The sequence below is a fragment of the Miscanthus floridulus genome, chromosome 11 (genome assembly GCF_019320115.1).
Source record: "Miscanthus floridulus cultivar M001 chromosome 11, ASM1932011v1, whole genome shotgun sequence".
Taxonomy (NCBI): Eukaryota; Viridiplantae; Streptophyta; class Magnoliopsida; order Poales; family Poaceae; genus Miscanthus; species Miscanthus floridulus.
In genome coordinates, this window is record NC_089590.1 from 93,133,124 (window position 1) to 93,159,386 (window position 26,263).

A 26,263-nucleotide genomic window follows, 5' to 3' on the forward strand; every position below is an offset into this window, starting at 1 on the left:
GTAGATTAGCAGTGCTAATTGACATATTTTTTTTATTTTAGAGGCTTAAACGTTCGTGCCTTTCTTTCGAAGAGAAATAGTAATTTTGTTTTGTTTTTTAATCTTTGAGGTTTTAACCCTGCATTTTCAAATTGGAGAAAGAGTTTTCTCTTATTTCGTGAAGTCCTCTTCTTAATGGTTCTAACTTTTGTTAAAAAAAAAGAAAAGTTTAGTCATGCGATTTTGCCCCTATTTTATTAGAGGTCTTATAATTTTACCCTTATTTTGGAATCAAATGTTTAGGCTATATTTTGACAGATTTGACAAGGATTTCAACAACAAACTTGAGACAATTTGTGTACATTTTAAATCTGGACAGAACTTGACACTTTTTTGACCGTGTCCACCAATTCAGAGCAAACACAGAGAGGCCATGGTGCAGCCCGCCCCATGACATTGGGGCTGCCCTTGATCCCTAGCACCTTGTCGCTCCACTCGCCGGAGAAGATGTCAGTTTCAAGTCTCAGTGATCGCTGCACGCTCGCAAAGACACCGACACCTTGGCCAGCACGACGTTGAAGCTTGGAATGGTAGAAGAAGAAGTCATCTAGGGCCTGTTTGGTTCGAAGCCTAGACAACTTGTCTGGCAAAAAGTGTTGTCTGGGAGTTGGCTTGACCAAGCAAACTTGAGAATGGTCTATTTGGTTGAAAGCATGTGCCTGAGAAAGTTAATAGTAGAAAACTTTCTAACTTATCAACTATAATCTACAATATTTTTCTCTCGCAACAAAACAACTTCAACCGGCTTTAATACCAGCTGAACAGCCCCTGGATCCGGCATCGGTTCTCTTCAGCCTGTCAAATTCCTTGACGAAGCTGCGTTCAGAGTTCCTCACTCTTCTTCGAGCTTCGACCGACGACGTGCCTCTCCTTCCCAAACAAGCTCAGAGCTCTGCCAGCAAATAGGATGCACCTGAAGCTCTTTCACTGGCCTACGCTGTTATTTTGCTGAGCAACTCTAGCTAGCTATGTTATTAGCTTTTTTTAGCATTCTCGTAGAAACATTAGTGCACATGGGACCTGGTTGTGTGACCTACAGCTTGCTTGGGATGTATCCAGTCGTTTGTGATGTCCTGGACTCTGATTTTGCGCTGCTTGAAAGAGCGGGTTAACGTCTTGTCGTGTATTAGGATCCACTTCTTGTCTTTAAACTTTGTTACCTACCATGAAAACGGAGAAAGCGTGTCCATTTCTTATTGCTCCCACCGCCACTCTACCGTCCGCGCCTGTCCATCCACCATTGGCCGGCTCTGGCCGTTGTCGAGCAACGATTGGTTCAAGGACGCCGGGCCCAGTGGCAGCGACAGGCCGCCCACTCCCTAGCAAAATTGCTTCTCTCCCAGCGTCCATTCCACCCCCTTCCTCTACGCCCAATCTAGCCAGGAGGTCCCACCGTCAGAGATACCAGCGGGCCCTCATATCAGCGTCCTAGAGCGCTTGGGAGCGGCTGCCCGACACAGACGTCAATAAAGAAGTCGTCCGGCTCTTCTCTCCGTCTTCCCTTCCGTTCTCCCGAGCGCCACGGGTGGGTCTACTTCTTCTCGCCGCCGTCCCTTTCTCCTCATTTTCTATGACCGTCCCTTCCTGAAACATCCCTCCCCGCACATGTCCCCGCTTGTTGTATGCAGATCCTGAGGGCTGGTCAGGAAGACGCTGGAGTCTGTGCTGTCTAGCACCACGCGTGGCCCCACCAGATCCGGTGGGAGACGCGGATCAGCTGCACCGGACCTGTGCAGGTGCACCACCGTAGGTACACCCCACCCCTCCTAACACCTCCCGTCGCTCCGCTCTGCCTGTCCTTACACATCTTCTTAATCTCTCTTAGCGATACTATGCTTCAGTATTTCACGAGCTCGGTGTGTGTACCTAACTTTCAGGTTCCAAGATTCGCTTTGCATCTCATCGCTTTCCAACAGATCTCAAAGAACCCCACCAAGTTTCGGTCTACTGACAATGCTCCGTTCTTAGTTAGAGAGTAGATACATAGCTACATAAATGTGACGTTCCTATCTCAGAACTTTACTGTTGTTTGGAAAATATAGGCCGGCCGTGGTTTTCCTGGACTTTCTGTCATCCAGCCAAACGCCACGACAGAAGCAACAGAAGCACAGCTTGTCAACGCAGTAGTTGCTTTAGATGTCAACCCAAACACTGCAAATCCTAGCATTAGCGATGTCTGGCTTGCTATCGAGAACCAGTTTGGATCCGACGCCTTGCCTGTTGCCATAACACGCTTCCGCTCCGATTTTGTGATTCGTTTTGCCTCCAGCCATGAGACAGACCTTGTTGCATCGTCCGAAGTCCTCTATGGCAAGGATTCGACACGCTGCTTGTGAGATGGTCAAACCGATATGGCGCCAGGAGTGTCGACTGGCAGACCGAGGTAGCTATAGACATTGATGGCTTTCCGCCGCATGCATTCAATCCAAGTGCCTTAGGACCCTTGCTTGAGCGCCACTGCAGCATCCAAGCTCATAACTTCAATGAGTCTAAAGGCGTATGCTGTGTCGATGCATACGCACTCAACAAAGACTCTTCTATCCCAAAGTCTGGTTACGTCGGTTTACAATACACAGGCCCGCACGGGGTGACCAACGTGGTGTTTCCTGTCACGATGGCAACCTACAACTATTCCGAGGCAGCAGCGTTTGTAGAGAACGAGGTCCATGCCAATTCAGCTAACTTTGGCTCAGCTGGTTCTGTCGCATCCTTTGACACAGGTGATAATCATATATTCCACCTTTGATAGCACTGACACCATATTTCATTACTGCCTTTTTCTATTGCCTTATCTTCACCGTTGTTTCATCCACTATTTGAATTAGCCGAGGAACTTGGCTACGACAGGGAAGTGCTTCAAGAAGCCTATGCTTGGCAGCATAGAGGTACTATTCATAACACATTAAGCGTTTGGTGTCTTAGCGGTTTAGTCATAATGCTTATATATGACTTGCAGCCAATAAAAGGCTTGAACGTGCAGGATACCACGAATATGCATCGGACAGCAGCTCTTCCTCCTGCAGCGTTTCCTCTGACGAGCCTTTCTACCTGCCCCGAGGTACATCAGCAGCTACACCTCTGCTTTTCTAGCTGTGCGCTTCCACCAACATGATACACACTAACATCTATACATGCAAACTCTCAGATTATTTACCCGCTCGTAGCTTTGAGTCAGATCGGAGCTGGCACCTCAACTGAAGCTGCCAAGATCGGTAAAGCTGGCGCCCCTTCTTTCGGTCTTCTATCTAAGCATGCGCTGCTATGGTTTTAACCACGTCTAGCATGTTGTATTAGACTGCCTCTCAGACAATATTTCATTGCCAACCTGGCCCTGGCACTTTTATGTATAATTATGTAAGACACCTATCATCCCACCGTGGCTTTACCTCCTAGAACATGGACAACCTCCATGCCCCATGTAATATGTGCTGCCTGTTTTATTGTTCACTGTTTGTTCAAAAAAATGTGTGATCATAGTACATATACAAGTGGCGACTTCAGCAGAGCGGATATCTCAAGTCGCTACCACTAGCAATTCTTTGCTGACAAACATGACAATAGCACAGAACAGTGACTTCTTTACTGGCAGTGGCAATGCTCATGAAAGACGGAAGAAACGTCCAGGGCTGGACAGGTAGGGATGAAAACGGATCGGATACGGATGGATATCATCGATATTACATTTGTTTTCATATTTTTGTCCGGATTCGGATTCAAATACGGATAGTGTCAACAATGTCGGATAGAATACGATTGGATATCGATATCATAAATATACGATTTGAGTATTCAGATACAGATACGGTATCGGATGTTGGATATCCGGACTCGGATACGGACAGATCTCAACTCCTCTAAACAGATTCGGTTTCGAATACGGTCGGAAATTATGGACAGGGGCAAGACTGTGTGCTGAATTGAAAACTGATTGACGAAACCACAAAACGATGCCAGTGGCTTCAATCTGACCAGCACTAAAGCACCATCAAACGATACAGTGTGGTACTACAACCGTACAAGCGTCCAGCACTCTGGTCAGGTTTTCCTCGCTAGGAAAAAAGACTAGCCAAACACCACGGGAAAAAAAAACTTCTCATTCTCCACGGCTCAGCTCACGTGTGCACCTGCACCGTGCAACGCCAGCATTCCCCTCATGTACTGAGTCCTAGTCGTCCTGTACATCTCAAGCAAAGTCTCAAAGGTCTCGCACGCGTCCTCGTACACGACGCGCTGGCAAAACCCTGACTTGAAGGCTGTGAAGCCATCCAGGGCCTGGTCAGGGTTAGAGTTGAACGCCTCAAGCAGCTCTTCGAGGGTTCCGAAAATATTGCAGAAATCGATTATGTCAACTCCTTGCTGAGGCAGGTGCCGCAGCCAGCTCATCCACTGGAAGGCTTCGTCGTCTCGCTCTTTCACTGCCAACGTGATGCGCTTCAGTGCTTCCTTGATGCTGCAGTTCTGATCGATCTTCCTCAGTATCTCATCGAAAGTTGACCTCTGGTTGCTTCGAAAAGCCTTCAAGTGAGTCGTTGTACAGGAACTGGATGGTCCAAACTTTGCCGCAACCATGCACGCCTTCCTGAAAATAGGATCACTGTCTGAGAGCAACCTGATGGCCACATGCAGCACAATAGCAGATAAGGAAGTTTCTACTTTCCCCTTGAACTCGACAAGTTGAGAATCTCTAAGCTGCTGCTTCTCTGTCCAACAATGAAGGGCGATATGTGCAAAACCTTCCCACCTGCAGCAAAGGTAATGTTTAGACTTTAGAAGCAGAATCTCTAGACATGCACAGCAAGAATTCCATATTAAATACAAAGAATACTTACTCAAAGGGTGGCTCGACCTCAATAGCAAGGGTCAAATGGAGTGAGTAATCAGCGTATGCATTCACCTCTGATCCACCGACATCAGTGCGAGCCTCGTGAACATAACCTCTGGGGATGTACATCATGTCCCCTTCAAGCAAAACCTCCACTCTTCCACTGTTCTCATATAAAGTGCCATCTAAAGGGTCAAAAGGTTCATATAGTCTAGGCAAAAATGGCTTTTGATTAGGCCAAATCATCCATTTCTTGCTACCAAGTAGCTGCCAAACAAGTACACAGTGATCGTCATAGTGTCGGGCCAGGCCTTGAGATCTTGCAGGTGAGAAGTATATGTTGGCTCCTACAGAAGGCTGCCCAAATAGATCAGCCAGTGCAGAAGCTATAGCAGCAACCTTTTCAGACCGGAACTCCATGCCACGCAAGGCAATCGAATAACCATTCTTAAAGGCATGCTTACATTTTTCGATGAATGCATCTTCATCTATGAAGACTGTTCCATCATCGAAAAAATGCTCCTCTGTCACACATCCACTTGAGGTTTGGTCGTTTGGATCTTGTGTTCTCATGACTCTAATGTCTTGCCTGTACTTTGCAGAATCACCCAAGGAATCATGAACCTCATGGAGAAATGAATTTATGTCAAGTTCATCAGAAGCGATAGCGGGGCAAGAAACAAGACCCTTTATTAATGATTCAATGATAGGATCAGGTGCTGTTCCAAGATTAAAAGTACTGTGCAGTGCAGCAAACCCAGGACTACCCTTTTGAGTGCTTTGTTTCCTCCTGTACAAATTAGGCGACTTTTCCCAGTAGGCCAGGACAAAAGTTTCAAAGTCGGACACTGTCTGGCCAAAAATACTTTCCCTGACCACATCAGGCTCTGGGCGGGCTGGAGAAGCAAGACCAATCGAAAGCCTGAAAATAGCTTCAGACATCTCATATTCTTTACTCTGAAGTTTATTCTTCCACTTGTTGCAATCAGTTGAAGATCTCAAGAGTTGAGTTCTCTTCCAGATTTTGTACAACAAAGACAGAACGTTCCTTACTAGCTCCTGATGTAGATTCTGCAAATTGTCAATCTTACAAGAATTTACCAGGAGCACCACTGTGTCAATGATCAAGCACAGGATTTTATTTGCTTCTGTAGGACTTTCTGGGCACTCAATGCTTCTGCTATGTGCAAATCCATAAACAGATTCCACCTGACAAAATAGATGCCTACAAGAAGTCAATTTCACATTTTCACCTGCTGAAGACATTCAGAAAGTACAAACATAATGCATCCCTTTCATCAATAGAAAAAGATTGCGATGACTGCCTTCTAGTTACAGATGAAATGGCTACCTTTACCAGATTATGACTATGATATACCATGCACTTACAATATAATTCGTTGTCAGTAGCTTAAGGTATACCACATGGCTCAATTAACTTTTGCTAATGCAAGGAATTTTATTAGTCAAGTGTCATGTCTAGTAGCAGTATGCATAATCAGAACTACCATACGAAAACTAGCTAGTACATGAACAAAAAATCAAGGTTCTAGCACACACAAATTTGGATTTTGTGTCTAAGTTGAGAGACGAAATCATATCAAACAGCAAGCAAAACGTGCTTTCAAGTACAGTACAACCAAACAAAGGGTACGTGATGTGGATGCTTACAATGTCCTGGGCAGAACAGGTGAGCCTGCAAGTCGCTCCCTACCGACTGAAGACGCCGAGAGATCCAATATAGAATTACAGGCAGCCTCAATCACTCGCTGGCTTCTACTTCCCAGCGTCCTCGCGAGGCCGCTGGCAATGCCAGTGTCGGACGCCAGAATCTCGCCGGTCTCCATGGACCGCAGCGCTGCCGCGCCGAGCACCTCGCAGCTCAGCGCGGCGACAGAAGAGCAGCTGCAATCCACATTCCAGCACAGTATCAGCACTCAGAAGGGCATGGATGCAAGGCGCAGGGAGGCGGAGTTTGTGACGTACGCACTCGTACCCACCTGGAGGAGAGGAGGAGGGGGAGGAGCGCGACGAGGGACCTCGGGAGAGGGGAGAGCGTCTGCGGCGAGCGGGAGAGCACACGGCGCAGGAGGCGGGCCGCGAGCGCAGCGGGCGGGGAGGAGGCGCTGCTAGTTTGGCGGGTGGTTCGGACGGCGGCGAGGAGGACGGGGAAGACGTCGCGGTCGAAGGAGGCGGAGGAGGGCGAGGGCGCACAGGCGGCGGCCCTTTCATCGCCGCGCCTCTTCCTCTTTCTCCTCTTCCTGTTCCGATTCATGGCGTTCGGCGGGTACACGCCCAGGGCGGACGCGGACCCACCGCTACAGCAGGGTGGGGCGGCCGGCGGCGCTAGACCCTCCTCACCCGCAGCGGCGCAGCGCTCAGGCTTGGCGCGGCCGACTGGACCGATAGCCGCCGATGCCGATGCCGTGACGAACGAGAAGCCGAGAACCTAAGAAGCTTCTTGCCTGTTGCTTCGGCAGTTGGGCTAGGCAGCAACATTTGGCCCATCTACTGGCCCAATTGACATGAAGTCCCTTCCGCTCTGTCCGTGCCTCTGTCTCTGTGAGACAGACTGACTGATTGTTTTTCTGACGTTGAACAGGAGGGGCGCACCCTACTGGTGATTTATTAAAAAGAGCTTAAAAGTAAATACAATAAAATAAAGTGAAGTACAAAAAAAAAGGACAGAGGGGGTTCAAGAGACAAAGAAAGAAAGACTGACTGATTGTGAGTCTGTGCAAGTGTGTATTGTGTTCTTGCCTCTGCTCTCTGTGGCTCAGTTCATTGCCAATTGCAATCGAAGAAGACCGACTGAAGCTTGGTAATAGCACATTCTCAAATTTAAGCGCTATTTTAATGTTCTCTTTCCGATCTAGTAGAAATTCCAATGATTAATTGATTATATCTTTTTTTTTTACAGTTGCACAATGAAGAGATAAGGGCGAACCAAACCATTATTAGTTAGGTATTTTCATGTTTCCATCAATTATACTATGGATTTAAGTATGGAATTATGATATTACCTAAACATATGCATTTATGAGCTAGTTTTTGTTATCTATCGTTATTAGAACTGGTACGGGCTATATTTTGACTCTACATGGATGATATATAGTCTTTTATAGTGGCCCTAGGCGTTAAAATGGACGAGCTCCGCCAACTGCTCTGGTGTGCATCTCCACGTCACAGTGACCCAACGAAGGATCGTAGAATTGGAGTCTGATTGATTGTTTGTATTTGTTTATATATTAAAATCTTATACATCATACATTATCAAAAAAAAAATCTTATACAGCATGCTCTAAGCCAGTATAATTGTATGTAGTGTTACGTCCCGAAATTTCTATTTGGTACTACAAAGTGTATTCTTTTGACAAGAAGATGTTAATTCATTGTTTGTTCGTATTAGTCTGCGTTAAACCTTATACAATGTAATCTAAATCAGCGTACTAGTGTCATATGCCCTGAAATTTCTTTTTGGTACTACAAAGGGTATGCTTTTGACAAGATGAGTGGCAGCGTACTAAAATCAAGTGGAGTAGGTGACGCTGAGCATCATTCCAAAGGGCACGTTGCAGTAAATTAGTCTGGATTAACAGCTCGAGCTGATCATCAAAGGTGGGCAGTTGAGATATGGCACCTCATTAGTCACTAAACTAGTACCAAATTGGTTGTACTATGGCCATGTTCGCTTCTCTTATAATTCGTCTTTTTTAGCTCGTTTTTTCAGCTAGAACAGTGTTTTTCTCTCACAACAAATCAGCCGGAACAGTGTTTTGGCTTTCACCGAAGCGAACGGGGTATATATGCTAATGTCGTGAACTTTAGCAATCATCACTGTGATGGCCTGTTCTCCATGCTTACTCTTTGCAAAGCTGGATCTGAATTCTGAACGAGTACAGTGAGCACATCTACACCAACCCCAGCGCCTTGGCCTCCCATGCGAGAATGCCGCTACTATATATGAAGACCTCCTCAACTCAGTGCTCTCAATGAACATGTCTCCTACTCTCCTGAGTCCTGATTACGCCTCCCCCGTCTTCTCAGTCCAAAATCTTCGACCTTTTGGGTTCTTGAATAGTGATTCCATTTTACTTTTTTGCAAAAAAGAAAAGGAGTCTATATATTTTACCTGACGCTTTTGTTTTTCTTATGTGCTGTTTCTTGAAGTTTGTTTGAGGTTTAATTTGTCACAGCCATTGGAGGACGATGATGGAAACAACGAAGGCTCGCTCGCCGAACCTAATGTGGCATCTCAAATGCCTTGACGATCATATTCGTATGTCTACTGAGTTCTCCATGCTGAAAGCTTTATTTTGCCGTATTGTGTTTATGGCCCATGGGAGGCTGGCTGTCTGCAAAATCATTCTTGGCTTAGGTCTGCAAGTTCTTCTTTCTCTCGTCTGTAACCGTCTCTTGCATGGAAACTAACACCTTGCAGCTTCTATTTTTTCTCGCTGAACAATTCTTGCTGTCAAGTGCCATATACCATCAGACCTTTCGCCCTTAATTTCTTTCAGACGAACATATCTTTTTAATAATGGTTGCAGATCAACAATTGTTATTCGACTCTGCTTTGTCTTGCTCTTTCAGTTTTCTCTTTGGTAATGTTTTGCTCCCTTTTGGCACTATCCTATTGTTCCTTTGGCAAAGAATGTAACCTATGTAGACCCTGCAATACTTACAAAAAGTGAAGCGTATGATGGGCTAAAATTTAGTCAAAGTAGGTGAAGATGCGCATGATTCGAGAGGCGATATGAACCTTTTGTTCTTAATTAACAGCTCGAGTTGATCTTCAAGATATGGCACGCCATTAGTCACTAAACTAGTAGTCTAGTACTACCATATTATATACATCTATGCTTATTACAACTTGGACTTTAGCAATCATACTGTTAGCTGATCGAATAGTTAATATTAGATCACTGTAGTGGCCCGTTTTCCATGCCTGATATTTTTTCAAAGTTGGAGGAGTACAGTCAGCACGTCTACACTGCACCTACTCTGCTCAACGCCTTGGCCGTCAAGAATGCTTTTGGTAGCTTAGCTTGCATTTCCTGGTGCAAATGCTATATATATGAACGAAGGCCCCCCTCAACTTGTGTCTTGGGCGGTGAAAGACCTTCTTTCTGTCTCTGTCTACTTATCCCGGTGTCTCCTGATTGTGCTTCCCAGAGCTCTTCCTCTCGCTCTCAATTCCTAAGTCTCCGTGCTTCTAGTTTCTTGAATTACGATTCCATTTTTACCAAGCCTATTTTCTTCCTATTTTTTTTACCATTGAAGTTTAATTACCAATCATTTTTGTGTGGGTTTAATTGGAGGACAGTGATGGAAACAACGAAGGCTCGCTCGCCGAACCTAATATGGCATCTCAAGTGCCTTGACGATCATATTCGTATGTTTACTGAGTTCTCCATGCATGCTCAAGTACCACACACCCTCTTGGCTTTGCACGTTCTTCCTTCTATTGTTTTTAAACAGTCTCTTGCATACAAAGCTGTGTTGTGTAGATTCAGTTTCAGTTTCACCATAGCCTGTTTGGAACTTTGGATCAGCATTGCCGATGAAGGACGGGCGGTGCGGTGGAGCCAATACGAATGGGAAAGATAAGATATTGCTCTTTTTTTTATTTTTTTGAAGAAACCGTGTATGCCGATGAAGGGACTGTGGCCGGTCCACAGCCCATCTAGCCGCGTCCAGATGGACCGACGCGGGACGGAACCGTGGTGGAGCATTAGCGTAAAACCAGTGCTGTAAAGGATAGTCGGAAGGCCGGGACCGTTGCCCTCCTATACCCTAAAGAAAAATTAGACATTAGCGTGACGACGTCGGGGTAGAATTAGCGAAACAATTCACGCCCCTCCAAGCACGTACTCTCCTCTCTCCATCGATGAGGACGTCGGCGAGCGAGGTCTCGGTGTGCTCGCACCTATTCACGGTGAAAGGATACACCAACACCAGGGGGCATCGGCGTGGGCAGGGCCATCGAGTCACCGGCGTTCGACGCGGCCGGCCACCGTTGGTCCGTCGTGTTCTACCCGGACGGCGACGACCAGGACGCGAGGGGGCACATCTCCGTCTTCGTCAAGCTCGTCGGAGACGTTACCGTGCTCTATGGCTTCAGCCTCGTTGACCCGACCGGCGCTGCGCCGGCCTCGGAGGCCTCCAAGGCCGCCAAGATCGCCTCGTTCGGGCATTCGGCGGGCGGCGAGTCCAGGGACATCGGCCGTTTCATGGAGCACCAAAGGTTCGAAGCGTCTCCGTACCTGCGAGACAACCGCTTCACCATCAAGTGTGTCATCGGCGCCGTCAAGGGGCCCGGTCCGCCGCCGCTGCCTGTGGCGGCCTCGGAGCTGCAGCACGATTTCGACCGACTTGTGGTGGACGTCGGCCGTTCGGAGGGCACCATGTCCGATGTCGACTGAGGAAATCATTGCTGCTCTGCTTCTACGAGCGCAGGTGAACCATCAGCAAGATAAATAAAATAAAATGAAAACAGACTCGCATCTGTATTTCATCTTGCTCTGTAATTTAACATGAAATTCAATGAGCATCAGGCAAAGGGAAAGTAGTATACTGACGGATACATTTTAAACCAAGGGACAATTATCGTGTTCCTTCCACAACAAATACAACACTATCTTCAGACCCAAACATCAACCGCAATCAAACTACGGTGAACGACGGACAGCAAATTTATTGTCTAACCTAACATATGTATAGGGTACACACATTTCCCAGTTCAACCCATCACCATGATACACGTATCCTACCTTACGTTTCTCCATTTAACCTTGGAAAATCAATCGATGCATGTATATCATAGAGCACACCACTGCGCACAGTAATTTTACTGCTATGCTTTAAACGTATCCACTACTACCTTGCCCGCGCAAGAAGCGCACAACGACACAAGTTATGTTGTCACTGCTCTCCCTCTTGTAGGCCTCTTGCAAGAGCTTCTTTGCAGCCTCTTCTGGGTCCTGAATGGATCTGGTCATCGCGACAGCTTCCTGCATGGCAAACAATGTAAACAGGTGGTACTGAGCAAAGGAATGCGGCAAGAGACTGTCAAAATATTCTGAAGCTCTGCATTTCCTAAAATTACCTCGTTAGAGACCACATCCCACAGCCCATCACTTGCAAGGATGAGAAACTCAAGTGTGTCATCGACAACTTCCTCCTATGACCCAACGATGCATTAGAAAACACATTCATGGAATATTCAAATGAATTCAGTTAAATGAAAACAAGACTTCCTTGGTATATATCATGACTTCTACTGAAGGTTTCTGTGACCTCAGAAGACAAAATTGATGGAAAGCATTCAAGCTAACATTTATCACCAAACACCAAGATGGCATACTGACAACTAGATGTGTGCAAACAATAAACCATCCCAGTAAGATCATTAATACTACTAGGAAACTCCTGAACAAAGCAATGAGCATTTTGGAAGGGAAGTAAAAAGATACATATCGTAATGTCCAAGATTACGTACTCGGATCTCCGGATCCACAACTACGTATTGCTTTAAGAGTTTGTCACCAAAAGCACGAGAAACAGCAAGTACACCACCAACACGCCATGTTCCTATAGAACAAAGCACTGACATTAGGAGAAGAATCATATTCCATCAACTTCAAGAAAATGCAGTGACTGACATACCTGCCCACATCACAAAACCTCCAGCATCTTCAATACGCTGCCGCTCATCAGTTTGATCAGGCTTGTGATCTTTTGAAACAGCAATAGCTGCAAAAACAAGCAGAACACATCAAGTTAGGAAGTCATTAAATGGTATTGCCAATGCTGAAATCTCAATCGTAGACTCAACTCCTAGCTTAGCAGGACAAGGCAAACAAGGTCGAAATTCAGACCTTAGCAATATCTCAAAATTTAGAAGAAAGCATGTATTTTAGCAAGATAAGACAAACAAGGCTAAAATTCAGACTTTACGAATTGTCTCCAAAATCATATTGTTGCATCACATAAATTCTACAAGCATGCATTAAGCCGTGAATAAAGCAAAGGGTATACATTCTACCATCATCCTTTTCCCATAATCATGACGAGTCTTAACAAGGCCAGTTACTAATAGCCAATATCAAGAGCATCGTAAAACTTAAACTATAATATGCACTACTATACTTGTAGTAAATTGATGGAAAGCCACTGGAGATTGTCCTTATTTCTATGTTCTATTTTCACTAAAGAAGTTTTAGATGAAAGCAAATTGTCTCGGGTAACTATTACGTAAAAGTAACAAGGGGGTTTAAAGAACAGACACAGTGAAGCCTTCATTACCATTTCCTTCCCTGCATATGATAACCCTAGAGTCACCGACATTTGCGACAAAGAGACGATCACCAACAAGTACAGCCGTTGATGCAGTCGACCCACATTGATTTTGACTACTGTCAGATTCTAAAAATTCACTGTCGGTGCTTTTATAAGCATCATCTGCAGTAATACAAACATGCAAGCTCAAGCTCTCATGATTGCATTCACATAATTTAGCAACTGATGTTAGTGGAAAAGGGAACAAAAGAATACCTATAGCGACTTTAGTATCACTGATGAACTTTGGATGACTAACAAGATTATTGAACAGGTTTTCTTTAACATACTCTGCTACTTTAGCACCACCATGACCTACACAAATAAACCATGGGCAATTGGATCAGAAAGAACTGGCTACAGAAGAAAATTACGATCAAATTATCTAAACTAAATCATGCTGAATCGAGAGAAATCCATACCGTCAAAAACTCCAAAAAGACCAATTATCTGACCATCAACACAGTCAATTTTTGTCTCATAGAAGTCTTCCATTGATGCCCTTTTACCAGGGAAGCTTGCATAGCCATAGCTAAATTTACCATTCTGGCTGGCAGAAAAATAAATGTGAGAAACTGAGCAAATAGGGTAACACAAGTACAAAATGATTGTCCACCGATTTGATATTTGGCCAAAGACAATGCACTAATAAGCCAAGCTACTATAACAACACCCTGGCGATCCCAGAGTAAAACTTGTGCCGCCACTCTAATAACTACAGTTAGCGCAAAAGAAAATGGAAAGGTAACAGTGACTGTGCTTTCTGTGCTGAGAAGGAAACTAGAAATCATTTGTTCTTTGAATACTCAACTGCTAAATACATTTGGAGCCTGCTGGCTTACTCTTTAGGAACTGATTGTAGACCTGTGAATATGGATCAATATTGGGTTTGGATTCATAATATCCTGCCTCAGGGCTCTCAGATGCATGCTGTGGGTCTGGCTGCGGTCTGCTGGGCAACTTGGCGGACCAGAAATTCAGTGTGTTTCGACAAAAAGAGATTGTTTGCATGATATGCTATTTTCTTATATACTGGGCAGGTATGCTAAATGACGGCTTGAAGCAGCAGGTGGTGCAGGGAGCGGAAGCAGTAAAGACGGCGGCCCTCTCATTCCACAAGCAAGATGTGCAATCTCAGACCAATGATGATCGTCAGCTGATCCCTTTTGCTGGTTGATGGAGCCGGTTTTATGTTAAGCTGTAGTTTGTGCGCCGTTCTGGGCCAGAGGCCTTGTATGGAACCCGTTTAAACTTGTTGGGTCTGTTTTGTTGGCGCTCCGTCTCTTAGTTCTGGGAAGTACTGGTAGGTTGCGTCCATGCATAAGTTCCCTCTGTGTCCGTATGCATGGATCTGTCTTTCTGGTGATAGTTTGAACTCGTGGTTATCAAAACTGGATCGCCTTGTAATTTCGTTGCCATGGTAATGAAATTCGGTTTTACCGGTGTGGAAAAAAACTACAGTTAGCGTATTTTGAAAAGCTATAACTGGATGAATTCTTGCCATGTAGAGCTACAGCAGAAATGAGCTAATGCCTTAAATTACTAAACTCTTGCAAGCTAGCACAAGTTCATAGGTCGGGTGACACAAGGGCCAAATTCATAGAACGAGATTTTCTCGCAACCAGCCAGCAGAGCGTGTTAACTATATTATCCATTAACTTGGCTGATCTGAACTGATGGAACATATGAATGCTTAAATATTCTCTTTCTTATGCTATCATAAAATCCACATTTGAAATGACAAACTTATGTCTACAGTACCACATTCCCCCTAAGATGAACTTAACCTGGTTTTTTGTGGGTACAATCCCAGTTTGTAGCATTGATTTATACTTTGGCCTTGTAAACCGTAAACGTCGGTTCCTCATAAAAGTGTATTTCAGATGTCCTACTGAATCAATAGACAAAACTACAACCAGAATCACCCTTTTAGGTAAGAAACAAAGCTAAGGGCTAAGGCCATAGCATTTTAACAGGATCAGTTCAGTTCCGAGCTAAAACACATAAACACCTGGCTGCTCACAACAAAGCTTAATCCATGTGATGCATGAAGCAACGTATCTCAAACTAACACGCATCAGGGCCACGGTCAAGGACGCGAACCATCACATTTCCGAAACTAATCACGACCAAAGCTGAGACGGACGAGTACAGGACCACAAAAGGACTTCACAAATCGAAGCGCCCACAGCACAATTCGAGCAGGGAGAACCACAAACCAAGCAAAAACAAAAAACAAAAGCCGTTGAAGCGGACGACAAGAATCGTTTCACCACCTGAGGCCGCCGCCACTGACGGAGGATCCATCGGTGGGGTGGCCGATCACGGAGCTCAAGTACCCCATCCCGCTTGGATCCACGACGGGGCGAGGAGCCGGCTCGGATCAGGCAGCGGGGAGCCGCGGATCGGCCCTCCAGCGCGTCAGGTTTTGGGGAATTTGGGAGGAGCGGGGCCGGAACCGGAAGCCGGAAGTTTGCGGAGTTTGGCACATTTCTAGACAGCGGAGAAAACTTCTGCCGTTCTGCGTTTTTGCGCTTTGGCCCCTCGAAGTTTGCGGAGTTTCTGCTTCTTGCCGTCCGGCGCTCTTCTCACGTGAGCTAGAGTGTTGATCCGGCCGAAAAAACGGTCGATGCTAAAGCTAATTTATTGTAAGAGAAAAATACTGTTATTTGATTGAAAGAGTATAACTGATAGTTTGAAGCGAACAGGGCTTTTCGTGGCTTTCGCTTTCGGCCCCCGCCGTGGGCCTTCTATCTGCAGCATGATCCTTCGAGGATATCGAGGACGGATGGATCTCCACGCGTCGTAGCTGGATTTGGCTCCGCGGCTTCCGCCCCAACTCAGCTAACCTAGCTGGTTCATGTCCCGTATCGCCGTCGTCCAGGGAACTTTGGGCGTCGCACTCGCGCAGCTGGGTCGGAACTCAGAAGGGTCCCAACGGTTCAGGTTACTCCCGCTGTCCCACCTCACCGAATGGAAAATATGCAATAGTACAATCTACTATTTCCTCGATAAAAAAACACACTTGTAGGACTAAGCGCGGACATCAAGACAGCTAGCGAAATTACCAAAATATGCTTGTATATACTCCCTCTGTCCGTGAAAGATTCAATATCTAAAGAAAATTTTGTCTCAAAAAAATCAATTTCTAGAGGTGATGGTCACATTTATCTCTCCTCGAAGTCTTAGTCACATTAGTCACAGCCCCCCGTCCCCCTCTTTTCACGTCTTGCCTCCACAAATTCTCCAATTCCCAAGCGCAGATTTGGGCGCTAGACTAACGAAGAGTCACCAACATTTAATACTCTAATTGAACACAGCTCAATTAAGAGTCTCGGTAGATGAAAAGCTATTAACGTCCAGCAACTTGACGAGGGGCAGCATAGTCTTTTCTCTTGTTGGCTAATGTGTCCTAAAGCTGCTAGGAAGGGATAGAGGGGAGCAGTGGCAGATCCAGGATGAGATCAAAGAGGGGGCTAAGTAATGGACATGTTGATTGATAATGAAGATTTAATAATGATTTATGCTTGATGCTACAGTAGTTTAACAAGGAATTAAGGCTCGCGGGCCCCCCTGGATCCGCCAATGGAGGGGAGTAGTTGATTGACCTGTGCAGTAATATTCTAGAAAGTAGGAATGTGTGAAGGAGATAGCACCAGGCATGTAGAATTTTATTTTTTTGAACAAAATTTGAATTGTAGGATTGCGTTTTTTACGGAGGGACTACCTTTTTTCCAAATATGTAAGTCATTTTAAAAATATATCTTTCAATCATAAAAAAATAAAACCTGGTACTATATGCAAGGTGCATCCATATATGTACTTGCATATTAAAGTTGAGATGCAAATTCAAATTAGAAAAAAAAATACAAAAATAACAAATTTTATATACATTTGCACTACATGACAATCCACAAATTTTGTCTTTGTAGTGCACATGTACATGAATTTTATTGTTTTGTATTATTTTCTTAGTTTAAATTTGCATCTCAACTTTGCATGTGAGTATATATGTATGCACTATAGATGTACCAAGTTTTAGTTTTTTTTTAACAGTCAGACTATATTTTTTTAATGGTCTGCATATTTGCACCTAAGATGTAATTTGTATTTTTGAATGGTCTACATATTTGCTCCTAAGATGTAATTTGCACTACAAATTTTACCTCACATACGCATCTCAACACGCACATTGAAAATTAGAGCCACAATAGCCACAATTTAGAATTGTAGGCCCTGTTCGGTTTACCTTATGTTCGGCTTCTTTTTTCAGCCGGAACAGTGTTTTTCTCTCACAACAATTCAGCCGGAACAGTGTTTTCTAGCCAGTTTCAGCCAAGTTTCAGACCAGCGAATGGGGTTGATTGATCATCCAATGTAATGTCATCATGCAAAAATTAAAGTAATTAAAAAAGTACGTTGGTCATCTCACCACGTACATTGATCATCCAATGTAGAATTGTAGTTTGATTGATCATCCATTGTAGTTTGAGTAAGGTGCAACAAAAACTTGTGTAAGGAGATTAAAAAAAGAAAAGTATGCACTTGAATAGTACGGTAGCGAATCAAATGTGTGGGGAAAAAACAACACCGAATTATCTGGTGATCTCTGTTTCTGCACTTGTATATGTGTATAATATGCCTAGTTCTTCACACTAGGGCTATTTATACCCCATTTACGGGACATTGGAAGGGTGTTACAGGTGGGAAAAGGTATATACTTGTGTAGTTGGGTTTTGAATGCTTTTGCTATCAAAAGTGCTCATGAGAAAATTAAGGCATCGATGCTAAGATTTTCAATGAATGCTTAGTGTTGATCTTAAGATATGATGTAACTTGAGGATGACTCAATACGGTAATGATAGCGAGAAAATGGTTTCGAAGAACCAAGCGAGGGTCAAGGACAAGCAAGGGCTCGCGCGCTGATGGACTAAGGTGAAGAAAAGAGTACTTACATTGAGTCAAAGTACATACACGCATACTCAGCCCTCTAAAGGCACACACATACGCCCTCTGTAAGCATTACCCCATCACACCATATAACAAGAAATACAATACACTTCTCACTCCCAAAGGAATACAATTCTAGATTTAGGATAAGACAATTTTTTAAGTTTACCATATTAGAGAAAAAAAAATCATATTCATATCTTTAAATATGTTTACTGTAAAAAATGTGTTTTGGAATTAATTGATTGTTACTTATTTGATATCATAAATGTTTATATTAATTTATAGATTATATGTTTGAAATTTTGATTTTCGAAGAACTGAGAATTGTATTCGTTTTTTGAACGGATGGAGTAGTTACTCCTAAATGAAATAAACAAAATCTAATTGATTTGATTGTCACCTGTAACCAGACGACGTTACAAAAGTATATATATCACATTATTAAATCCATACTAACTAATATTGTCTCCGTTTGCTCTCGATTTCTCGAACTATATGGGGACACGACGCCCTCAGCCGTACGAATCCTTCGGTTTCCTTGACACGTTCCCAAATATACTCCGGCGCGGCATATCGGACGCAGGCGTCCTGCAGCAGCTGGCAGTCGTACCTGACCGCCATGGACAGGATGTCCGCCACCGTGAACGGCGTCACCAACGTGCAGAGCCACTCCTCGCACCTGAGCTTGAGCCTCTCCACGTCGTACCTCTCCGCGGCGAAGAGCATGGCCCCCACCGTCTCGTCCGTCGGCTCCACGTAGGTCATGTCCGGCAGCTGGTCCGTGTACACGACGTGCAGCAGCGCCTCGAACGCGTTGGCCGTCATCTCCTCGTCCTCGTTCTGTATGTACCGCCAGAGGTTGTCCTGCCTGTCGTTGAGCTCCCGCACCTTGCTGCCGGAACACCCGCGAGCGCGCCGCGAGCACGCACGAGTGCGCGCGGAAGGGGGTGCCGCCGACCTCGTACGTGATGTCCGAGCACTCCTTGCTGTTGAGGAGCCAGAGGAAGGCCGCGGGGAGGTCGTCCGGCGGGACGGTGATCGTCGGCTGCTCCGCGAGGAGCGGGCTCGGCGGCTTCCCTCTGAACACGCCGAGCCTGCACCGGACGACCAGGCGGTCGTCGCTGCTCATCTGCTGGAGGTCCGCAGCCGCGCGCTGGAGGCCGAGGTGCTCGGAGTTGCCCGCGTCGTTGGCGAACGTCACCCTCTCCTTGGCGGACTTGTTCCCTGCAGCGTCCGCGAAGTTGAGCAGCTCGAACGTGAATTCGGCCGTCGTCTCCGGCTCGCCGGACTTCCCGCGGGCCAGAAAGCAGGACACGCTGTCCCTGCTGCCGTCGTCGTGCCCGTTGGGGTACACCTTGATGTACCAGTTGCTCTCGCCGACGCGGAACTGGGCGGAGCGCACGCACTCGCCGCACTGCAGCGACGCCTTCTTCGCCGAGAAACTCGCGATGGTGAGCGTGTGGGACCCGGACACGATCTCCAGCGCGTGGGTGGAAGTGGAGCTGGAAGCTCCCACTGTTAGGTTTGATCTTCCATCAGTTAGGCTCAACGGTCTTTTGGGCCTTGTTCTCGCGTCCTGATCGGGGGCGCCCAATCCTACATGGTTGGTGGGCCCCAATTGCACAGCGCTATAAAAGAAAGGTGGGGGCCGGGGCTCGTAGTACGAGGTTCACCGCGCCGTCAGTCACCCCACCGACATCCTAACCCTAACCCGATCTTGAGAAGGGGCGCTGCCAGCGACGGGAAGCACCACCGACGCCGGCAACGCCACCCCGACACACACGTCGCCGCCAAGGACGCCACTGCACCGACTCCTCTCTCTCCACCGAACGTCGCTGCCGGCGCGCAGATGGAGTTCGCGAACGAGATCCCGACCGGTGCTTCGACCACTACGGCCTTCGATGGTCTGCAACCTCTCACTCCCCTTTTCTCTCTGCCTCTCTGTAAATCTTGAACATGTATTCCTATTCTATGTACCCGATCTGGTGAACTTGACTCGATTGAGTCTTAAGAAATCTAACAATGGTACCGGAGCTAGGTTAGAGAAAAAACCAGATCGGGAAAAAGAAAATAGAAAGAAGAACCCTAGATCTAGATCCTTTCGGATAAGAGAAAACCCTAGACCCAAATTCGAAAGAGGGAAGAAGGGGAAGAAGAAAGAAAAGAAGGGTCGGAACCCTAACCCTAACCCTAACCCTAGTTTCCCATTCGGATGAACGAAAAAGAAAAGAAATCGAAAGTACAGAAAACCGAATCGGCAAAATCGAACCCTAACCCTAATTTTTTCTCCATCCCCACCACGGGTTAATCCCAGAAGAGAGAAAGGACGGGGAAGAAGGTAAAAAGGGGGCGGACTCACCTTCGTCGGCGCGGGAGAAGAAGAGTCGAACCCGCTCTTTGCCGGCGCAGGAGAAGAAGAGCCGATTCAGGGCGCTGCTCGCTAGGCTCGGCCAAGGGGCGCCGTGGCTAGGCCGCTCGACGGCGGCGTGCTCACCCGTTGGGGAGCACGTGCGCCGGCGAGGGGGCCAGCGATGGCGCCATGGATCGCCCGCTCCTCCGCCTTCGGTTCGCTCTCGGTTGCGCTCGCCTCGCTGCTGCGGCTGAGAGAGAGTAGAGAGAGAAGAGGGAGAAGCGAATGCCTCTAGGGTTCGGGAGGACGCGGCCAGAGGCCGTTTTTGTTCGCCTGAAGACGGCGCGCGACCGTCCGATCAGAACCAATGGCCACGGATGCTCGGGCCGTCGCCGGCCCAGGCAGGCGCGAGCGCGCGCGGCACTTTGCCGGCCCAGGCCCAGGTTGCGGCCTGGGTGCGGCCTATGCGGGCGCGGACAGATGGGCCGCTGCAGTGCGCGCTGCGAGCTGGGCCGCGCTGGGCTGAAATGAAAGAAATTTTTTTGTTATTATTTTTCCAGGAGCAATTTTAATGCATATTTTTTGATGAATTTGAATGATTTTGATACAATTTTTCTGTGCAAATTTTATCCAACGATATTTTGCTAGAAAACTGTAAAGTTTTTAGTGCTTCTGGAAAAATAATAATATGAAAGATTATTAATGTTTCCGCTTTGCATGATAATTTTCGTTCTCTTTTGATTAAATTTGAACCAACGGGATAATTTAATTTTAAGAGAAGTAATGAATTTCTGATAATTTTGATGAGATTATGATGTTGTTATTTTCTGATCAACGTTGTTAATAACAATATTATAATTTTGATCCATGAGAAATTGTGCATTAATTTTACTTCTGTCCAACGGTGATGTAAAATGTTTGCATGGATGAATTATAAGTTTTAATTTGACCAACGTTGAGTTAAAGCATGAAATTTTATGTATAATTGTTTCTTACTTACTCTGGTGTGATTTCAGGAGACAAATGTATTATAAACATTGCCAATATCCCGACACTCAATAGAACCAATCACCGTGTGTGGCGGGAGAAGTATGAATTGGAACTTGCGTTGGGAGAGGTCGATTTTGCCATCACCTCACCGTGTCCTACTGAGCCAGAGGACTCAGTGAGAGGTGAAAATGAATCTAACGCTGATTTCGCTACTCGAAAGCGTGATCATGCTAAAATAAGAATGAAATAAGACCTTGAACATAGGCAATGGACTCTCTCCAACCGCAAGTGCCTGTTGGTGGCTAAGGCCACCATAGAAGAACAGATAAAGGGCTCAATCTTTGAATGTGCTACTGTCAAAGAATATCTTGAGAAAATCAAGAGTTAGTTTACTGGGTCTACCAAGGCCACAACAAGTTCACTTATTAAGAAGCTTGTGAATGAGAAATTCACTGGTGGTAGCATAAGAGAGCATATTTTGAAAATGAACACTACGACATCTAAGCTAAAGGAAATGAATTTGAAGGAGGAGGATTTCCTGATTCATTTAATTTTTGCTTCTTTGCCAAAAGAATATAACACCTTCATTGTGAATTACAATATGCAGCCTGAAAGATGGGGCATAGAAAGGCTCATCTCAATGTGTGCTCAAGAAGAGGAGAGGATAAAATCCTCACAGGGTGAATCCGCTCATTTTGTGAAGGATAACAAAAGAAAGAACTTTAATGGCAAGAATTCTAAACCACAAGGAAAATCTAAGCGGGATAAGGCCTCTTCCTCCAATTCACAGGGAAAGAAACCCCAGGATTCTGAGAATCAGCAGTATGGTAGAGCTGAAAAAGATTAGTGCAAGCACTGCTTCAAGAAGGGACACTACAAGAGGGATTGTCCAGACTTCCTGAAATCTCTGCTAAAGAAAGGTGATGAATTTATTACATTTGTAGATGAATCCCTGTATTTATGTTATGATAAATCCACTTGGTGGGTTGATTCAGGTGCAACTACTCATGTTGCAAATTCCTTACAGGGGTTAAGTGGGACGAGAACCTTGCAAAGAGGAGAAAGAACGATTAAAGTTGCAAATGGAGTGCAAGCCAATGTTGAAGCTATTAGAGTTTTTTCTTTAGAATTGAATAATGGTTTTGTACTTAGACTTAAAGAAGTACTTTATATTCCTTCTTTGCGTAGAAATTTGATAAGCATTTCGAAACTTGATGATGATGGAATCGATTGCCACTTTGGTGGTGGCAAGTGTAAGATACTGGTTGATAATAAATGTGTTGGTCTTGCCTTCCGACAAGACAAGCTTTATTTATTATCTCTTGCTAAGAATGCGAACAATGTATGCGATGAGAATGTGAATGATTCCCCATCTGCGGATGTAACTAAGAAGCGGAAGAGAATTGATACTGTCTCTTCGAAATTATGGCATTGTCGCTTGGGCCATATTTCGAGGGGGAGAATAGAACGATTGGTTAAGGAATCAATTCTCCCGCACTTAGAATTTTTAGATTTAGAATAATGTGTTGATTGTATCAAAGGAAAGTATGTCAAGAAAATTAAGAAAGATGCCAAACAAAGCATAGGAATTTTAGAAATAATTCACACAGACATATGTGGTCCTTTTCCTGTGAAAAGTGTGGATGGTTATGACTCGTTTATAACATTCACAGACGACTACTCTCGTTATGGCAATATTTATCCAATTAAAGAAAGATCAGAAGCATTAGATAAATTCAAAATATTTAAAGCTGAAGTTGAAAATCAGCACAATAAGAAAATCAAGATAGTACGATCAGACCGAGGTGAAGAGTACTATGGGCTACATACCCCATATGGCCAAATTCCTAGACCATTTGCAAGGTTCCTACAGGAAAATAGCATAGTTGCTCAGTACTCCACACCGGGGGTGTCGGGGACCTAATACCGAGGTACCCCAGAAGGTGGAACCGATAACCACCGAACGTAAAAAACTTCTGGACGCATAAGGGCGCCGTTTCATCCCTTGTTCGAATAACAGGAGTTTGGTTCCACCCCGCCCAAACGCCTTTGGGACCGGCTCGGTCTCTCCCGAGGGCCGAGGGATAAGCTCCGTCTCGCCCGACGCCTTTAGGGCGGGCTCGGTCTCGCCCGAGGGCTTGCGGGATAGTTTCCGCCTCGCCTGACCCCAGAGGGGCAGGGTCGGTCTCGCCCAGGAGATAGGGATTGGTCTCCGCTTCGCCCGATGGCGAGGAACGAGCCTCACCCTGCTCCGTATCTAAAGTTTGGATTCACCTTACCTGACCACTTCTCCCTGTTCCCTTAGGATGATAGAAATAGGGCAAGACAAGACGTTCGGGTCAACCATGGCTCCAAGAACCATACCCTGCGCCCTGACAGGAAAAGTACTACCAGGGGAGGATGGGACGGGTGCTTTAGACCCTTCCGGGCGCCGTAGGGCCCGAAAGGTTGTATCGGTGCGTGCTCCTCACCCTGTAGAATTGTAGGCGCCGCCTTCAATCCTGGGACACGGAACCCGACGAAGATATACGACAACCGCTACACTCCAGAAGAAGATTTGCTATTTCCACGAACGACGGGAATTCCGTCACCACGCTGTAGACCCGAGGGAGCGGCGCCCGCTTCCCGACCCCTCAGGTCCAAAGCCAGAAGGCCTTGACCTCGACGTTACTCCGGACCCCGATCCCACGACACTCCGACGAAGACTCACAAGAACCGGAAGACGTGCGGAGCAAGGCTGGGAAAGGCTAATGAGTCAAAACCACTGTACTACAGCCCATACCCTGAGCAGGGCAACATTCTAGTAATCAACCTGACACTCTACAGGGATATCAGCAGTGTTGTAGGCACTTATCTTCCTTAGCACTCATCAGAATAAAGGACCGAACCGGGTAGACGTGAACCACAAGACTAGCTAAAGCCCTTATCCTTGTAAAGCCAGCCCCTTGATCTATAAAAGGGGATGCGCTTCTCCCATAGAGGAGGGAGGAGAAAACAGCGAGACCACGGACAGATACACACAGTCAAGCGGCTACGAAGCTCTTGACCTCCTTTCAACCCTTTCATCAGAGACTTGGGACCAGTCCCTCTCTCGATCGTTTGTACCCTTTACTACAGACCAGTTCACGGTGCTAATAACACAAGCAGCAGCAAACTGGACGTAGGGACATTCGGCCCGAACCAGTATAAATCTTGTGTCCTTTAGCGCTCCATCTAGGCCTAACGCGCATTACTATAAATTTATTTGTCGGTGCTTGTACGAAACACCGACAGTTGGCGCGCCAGGTAGGGGCTTTGCGCGTTCCAAATCAGGCCTCGGATGGCCACCCACGCAATCACCTGGGCCCCGGGCGCACACGTGCGTTTCGGTGACCTAGACTTCATCATGACACTAGGAGGAGAGCTGGCGCTGACTCACTCAGCCGCCCCATCTCCCCCTTCTATCAACCTCAGCCGTCTTAGGCTCGATGGTCCACCGGGCAACTCCCTGGGAGTCCCGTCATCAAGGGAGGCTTCTCACAATGCCGCCTTATGTCCGGGAGGGTCCGTACGGAGCGCCCCGATAGCAGTTTCCGATCGGTCTCCGCAATGCTACGGCGACCACTGGCCGCCTTCTGGCGCTACGTATGGTTCAAACACCCACGGACATCGAGTTCGTGGGGGTGATTGAGCAGGATACGGAGACTCTCTATGGGCTCCTCAACGAGGAACCAGGATCGTTCTCCAGCTCGGATTCCAGTAGGGGGAGCCACCACCCTTCTCGGGAATGCTTCATGACGCAGACCCCCGAGGGTCACGTCGAAAGTGTCCCCAGGGAAGAGGTGACCCCCACAAACAACCCTGACTGTGGATCCGGGGATGAGACGGCAGCCCCATCTCGCCTAGGGATGGAGCAGCTGAGGGCCTGTCAGCAAGAGATCGATGAGGCCGGGCAAGGGCTCGTCCGGGAGTACGCGGACATCAATCGCGAGATTGAACGCCGCAAAGACGGGGGGCGTGCGCGCGCCACGGCCCGCACCGTGCACCAAAGGATCCTCACCGACGATGGGGCCCTTCCTCACTTTGCCCGAGCTAGTCAGAACATCACCGCAGCAACCGCCTTGCTGCGGGGCCTTCCGGAGGCCACGACGTCCGAGGATCGCCGCGCCCACCTGAGAAATTCGCACGTTGCTCGAGCGGGCGGGGGCACAGCAGGTGGAAAGTTCATTGTCTCGACGACACAAACCCAACACCAGCCAGCGCGTGCCCTTAGTGCGTCCCACCAAAGACGTGTCCGTCCACCAAACACCGCCAGGCGGCAGGCAGCTCTCTGCCGTCCCAGTGCATCAACGCCTCGGCCGTGACCGTGACGTACATAGCACCATCGATGCCTGGAGACGTGCCCACGGCGACGATGGTGAAGCAGCACGCCACGGCTACCATCCCCGATGTGGCGGACGCTACGACGGCAACGAGGACCGGAGCCCGAGCCCCGGCCTACCAGGCCCTCAGGCCTTCGGTCGACACATCCTCAACGCTGCAGTTCCCCCTAAGGTATCGACCGCCTACCAACATTCCGAAATATTCTAGCGAAACAAATCCCAGGCTTTGGCTCGAAGACTATCGGCTTGCATGTCAGGCCGAGTGGTGCGAGTGACGACAACTTCATTATTCGCAATCTCCCGCTGTTTTTGGCCGATTCGGCGCGAGCATGGCTCGAGCACCTACCGTCCAATGCTATTCAGTGTTGGGCCGATCTGATGGAGATCTTCGTGGGCAACTTCCAGGGC

The 26,263-nt window shown here is 46.7% G+C and overlaps 3 protein-coding genes across 4 annotated transcripts; 1 reads left to right on the forward strand and 2 right to left on the reverse strand.

Moving 5' to 3' along the window:
• Window positions 1-1,490: 1,490 nt before the first annotated feature.
• On the forward strand, window positions 1,491-4,049 carry LOC136492638 (uncharacterized). 2 transcript variants are annotated; one of them, XR_010768141.1, is made up of 6 exons: window positions 1,491-1,564; window positions 1,668-1,789; window positions 1,917-2,759; window positions 2,865-2,924; window positions 2,996-3,097; window positions 3,185-3,639. XR_010768141.1 is itself a non-coding variant. In XM_066488626.1 (6 exons), the coding sequence occupies exons 2-5, from the start codon at window positions 2,654-2,656 to the stop codon at window positions 3,235-3,237; spliced, it is 321 nt and encodes a 106-aa protein (XP_066344723.1). In that variant the 5' UTR covers window positions 1,595-1,789; window positions 1,917-2,653; the 3' UTR covers window positions 3,238-3,673; window positions 3,937-4,049. The 2 variants fall into 2 exon arrangements, 1 of the variants encoding a protein (XP_066344723.1); XM_066488626.1 differs by lacking the exon at window positions 1,491-1,564 and adding an exon at window positions 3,937-4,049 and having other exon boundaries at window positions 1,595-1,789; window positions 3,185-3,673.
• LOC136492463 (uncharacterized) lies at window positions 4,021-15,677 on the reverse strand. Its single transcript, XM_066488470.1, has 12 exons — window positions 15,478-15,677; window positions 13,624-13,751; window positions 13,418-13,516; window positions 13,169-13,324; window positions 12,530-12,616; window positions 12,363-12,454; window positions 11,970-12,044; window positions 11,731-11,874; window positions 6,862-7,310; window positions 6,533-6,766; window positions 4,869-6,086; window positions 4,021-4,780 (listed from the first exon to the last, which is right to left on the reverse strand). Exons 1-12 carry the CDS (start codon window positions 15,543-15,545, stop codon window positions 4,147-4,149), a joined length of 3,384 nt encoding a protein of 1,127 aa, XP_066344567.1. The 5' UTR covers window positions 15,546-15,677; the 3' UTR covers window positions 4,021-4,146.
• Window positions 15,678-18,610: 2,933 nt separating this feature from the next.
• LOC136492464 (BTB/POZ and MATH domain-containing protein 1-like) lies at window positions 18,611-25,916 on the reverse strand. The gene is made up of 3 exons (XM_066488472.1): window positions 25,757-25,916; window positions 19,059-19,669; window positions 18,611-18,994 (listed from the first exon to the last, which is right to left on the reverse strand). Exons 1-3 carry the CDS (start codon window positions 25,914-25,916, stop codon window positions 18,611-18,613), a joined length of 1,155 nt encoding a protein of 384 aa, XP_066344569.1.
• Window positions 25,917-26,263: the final 347 nt, after the last annotated feature.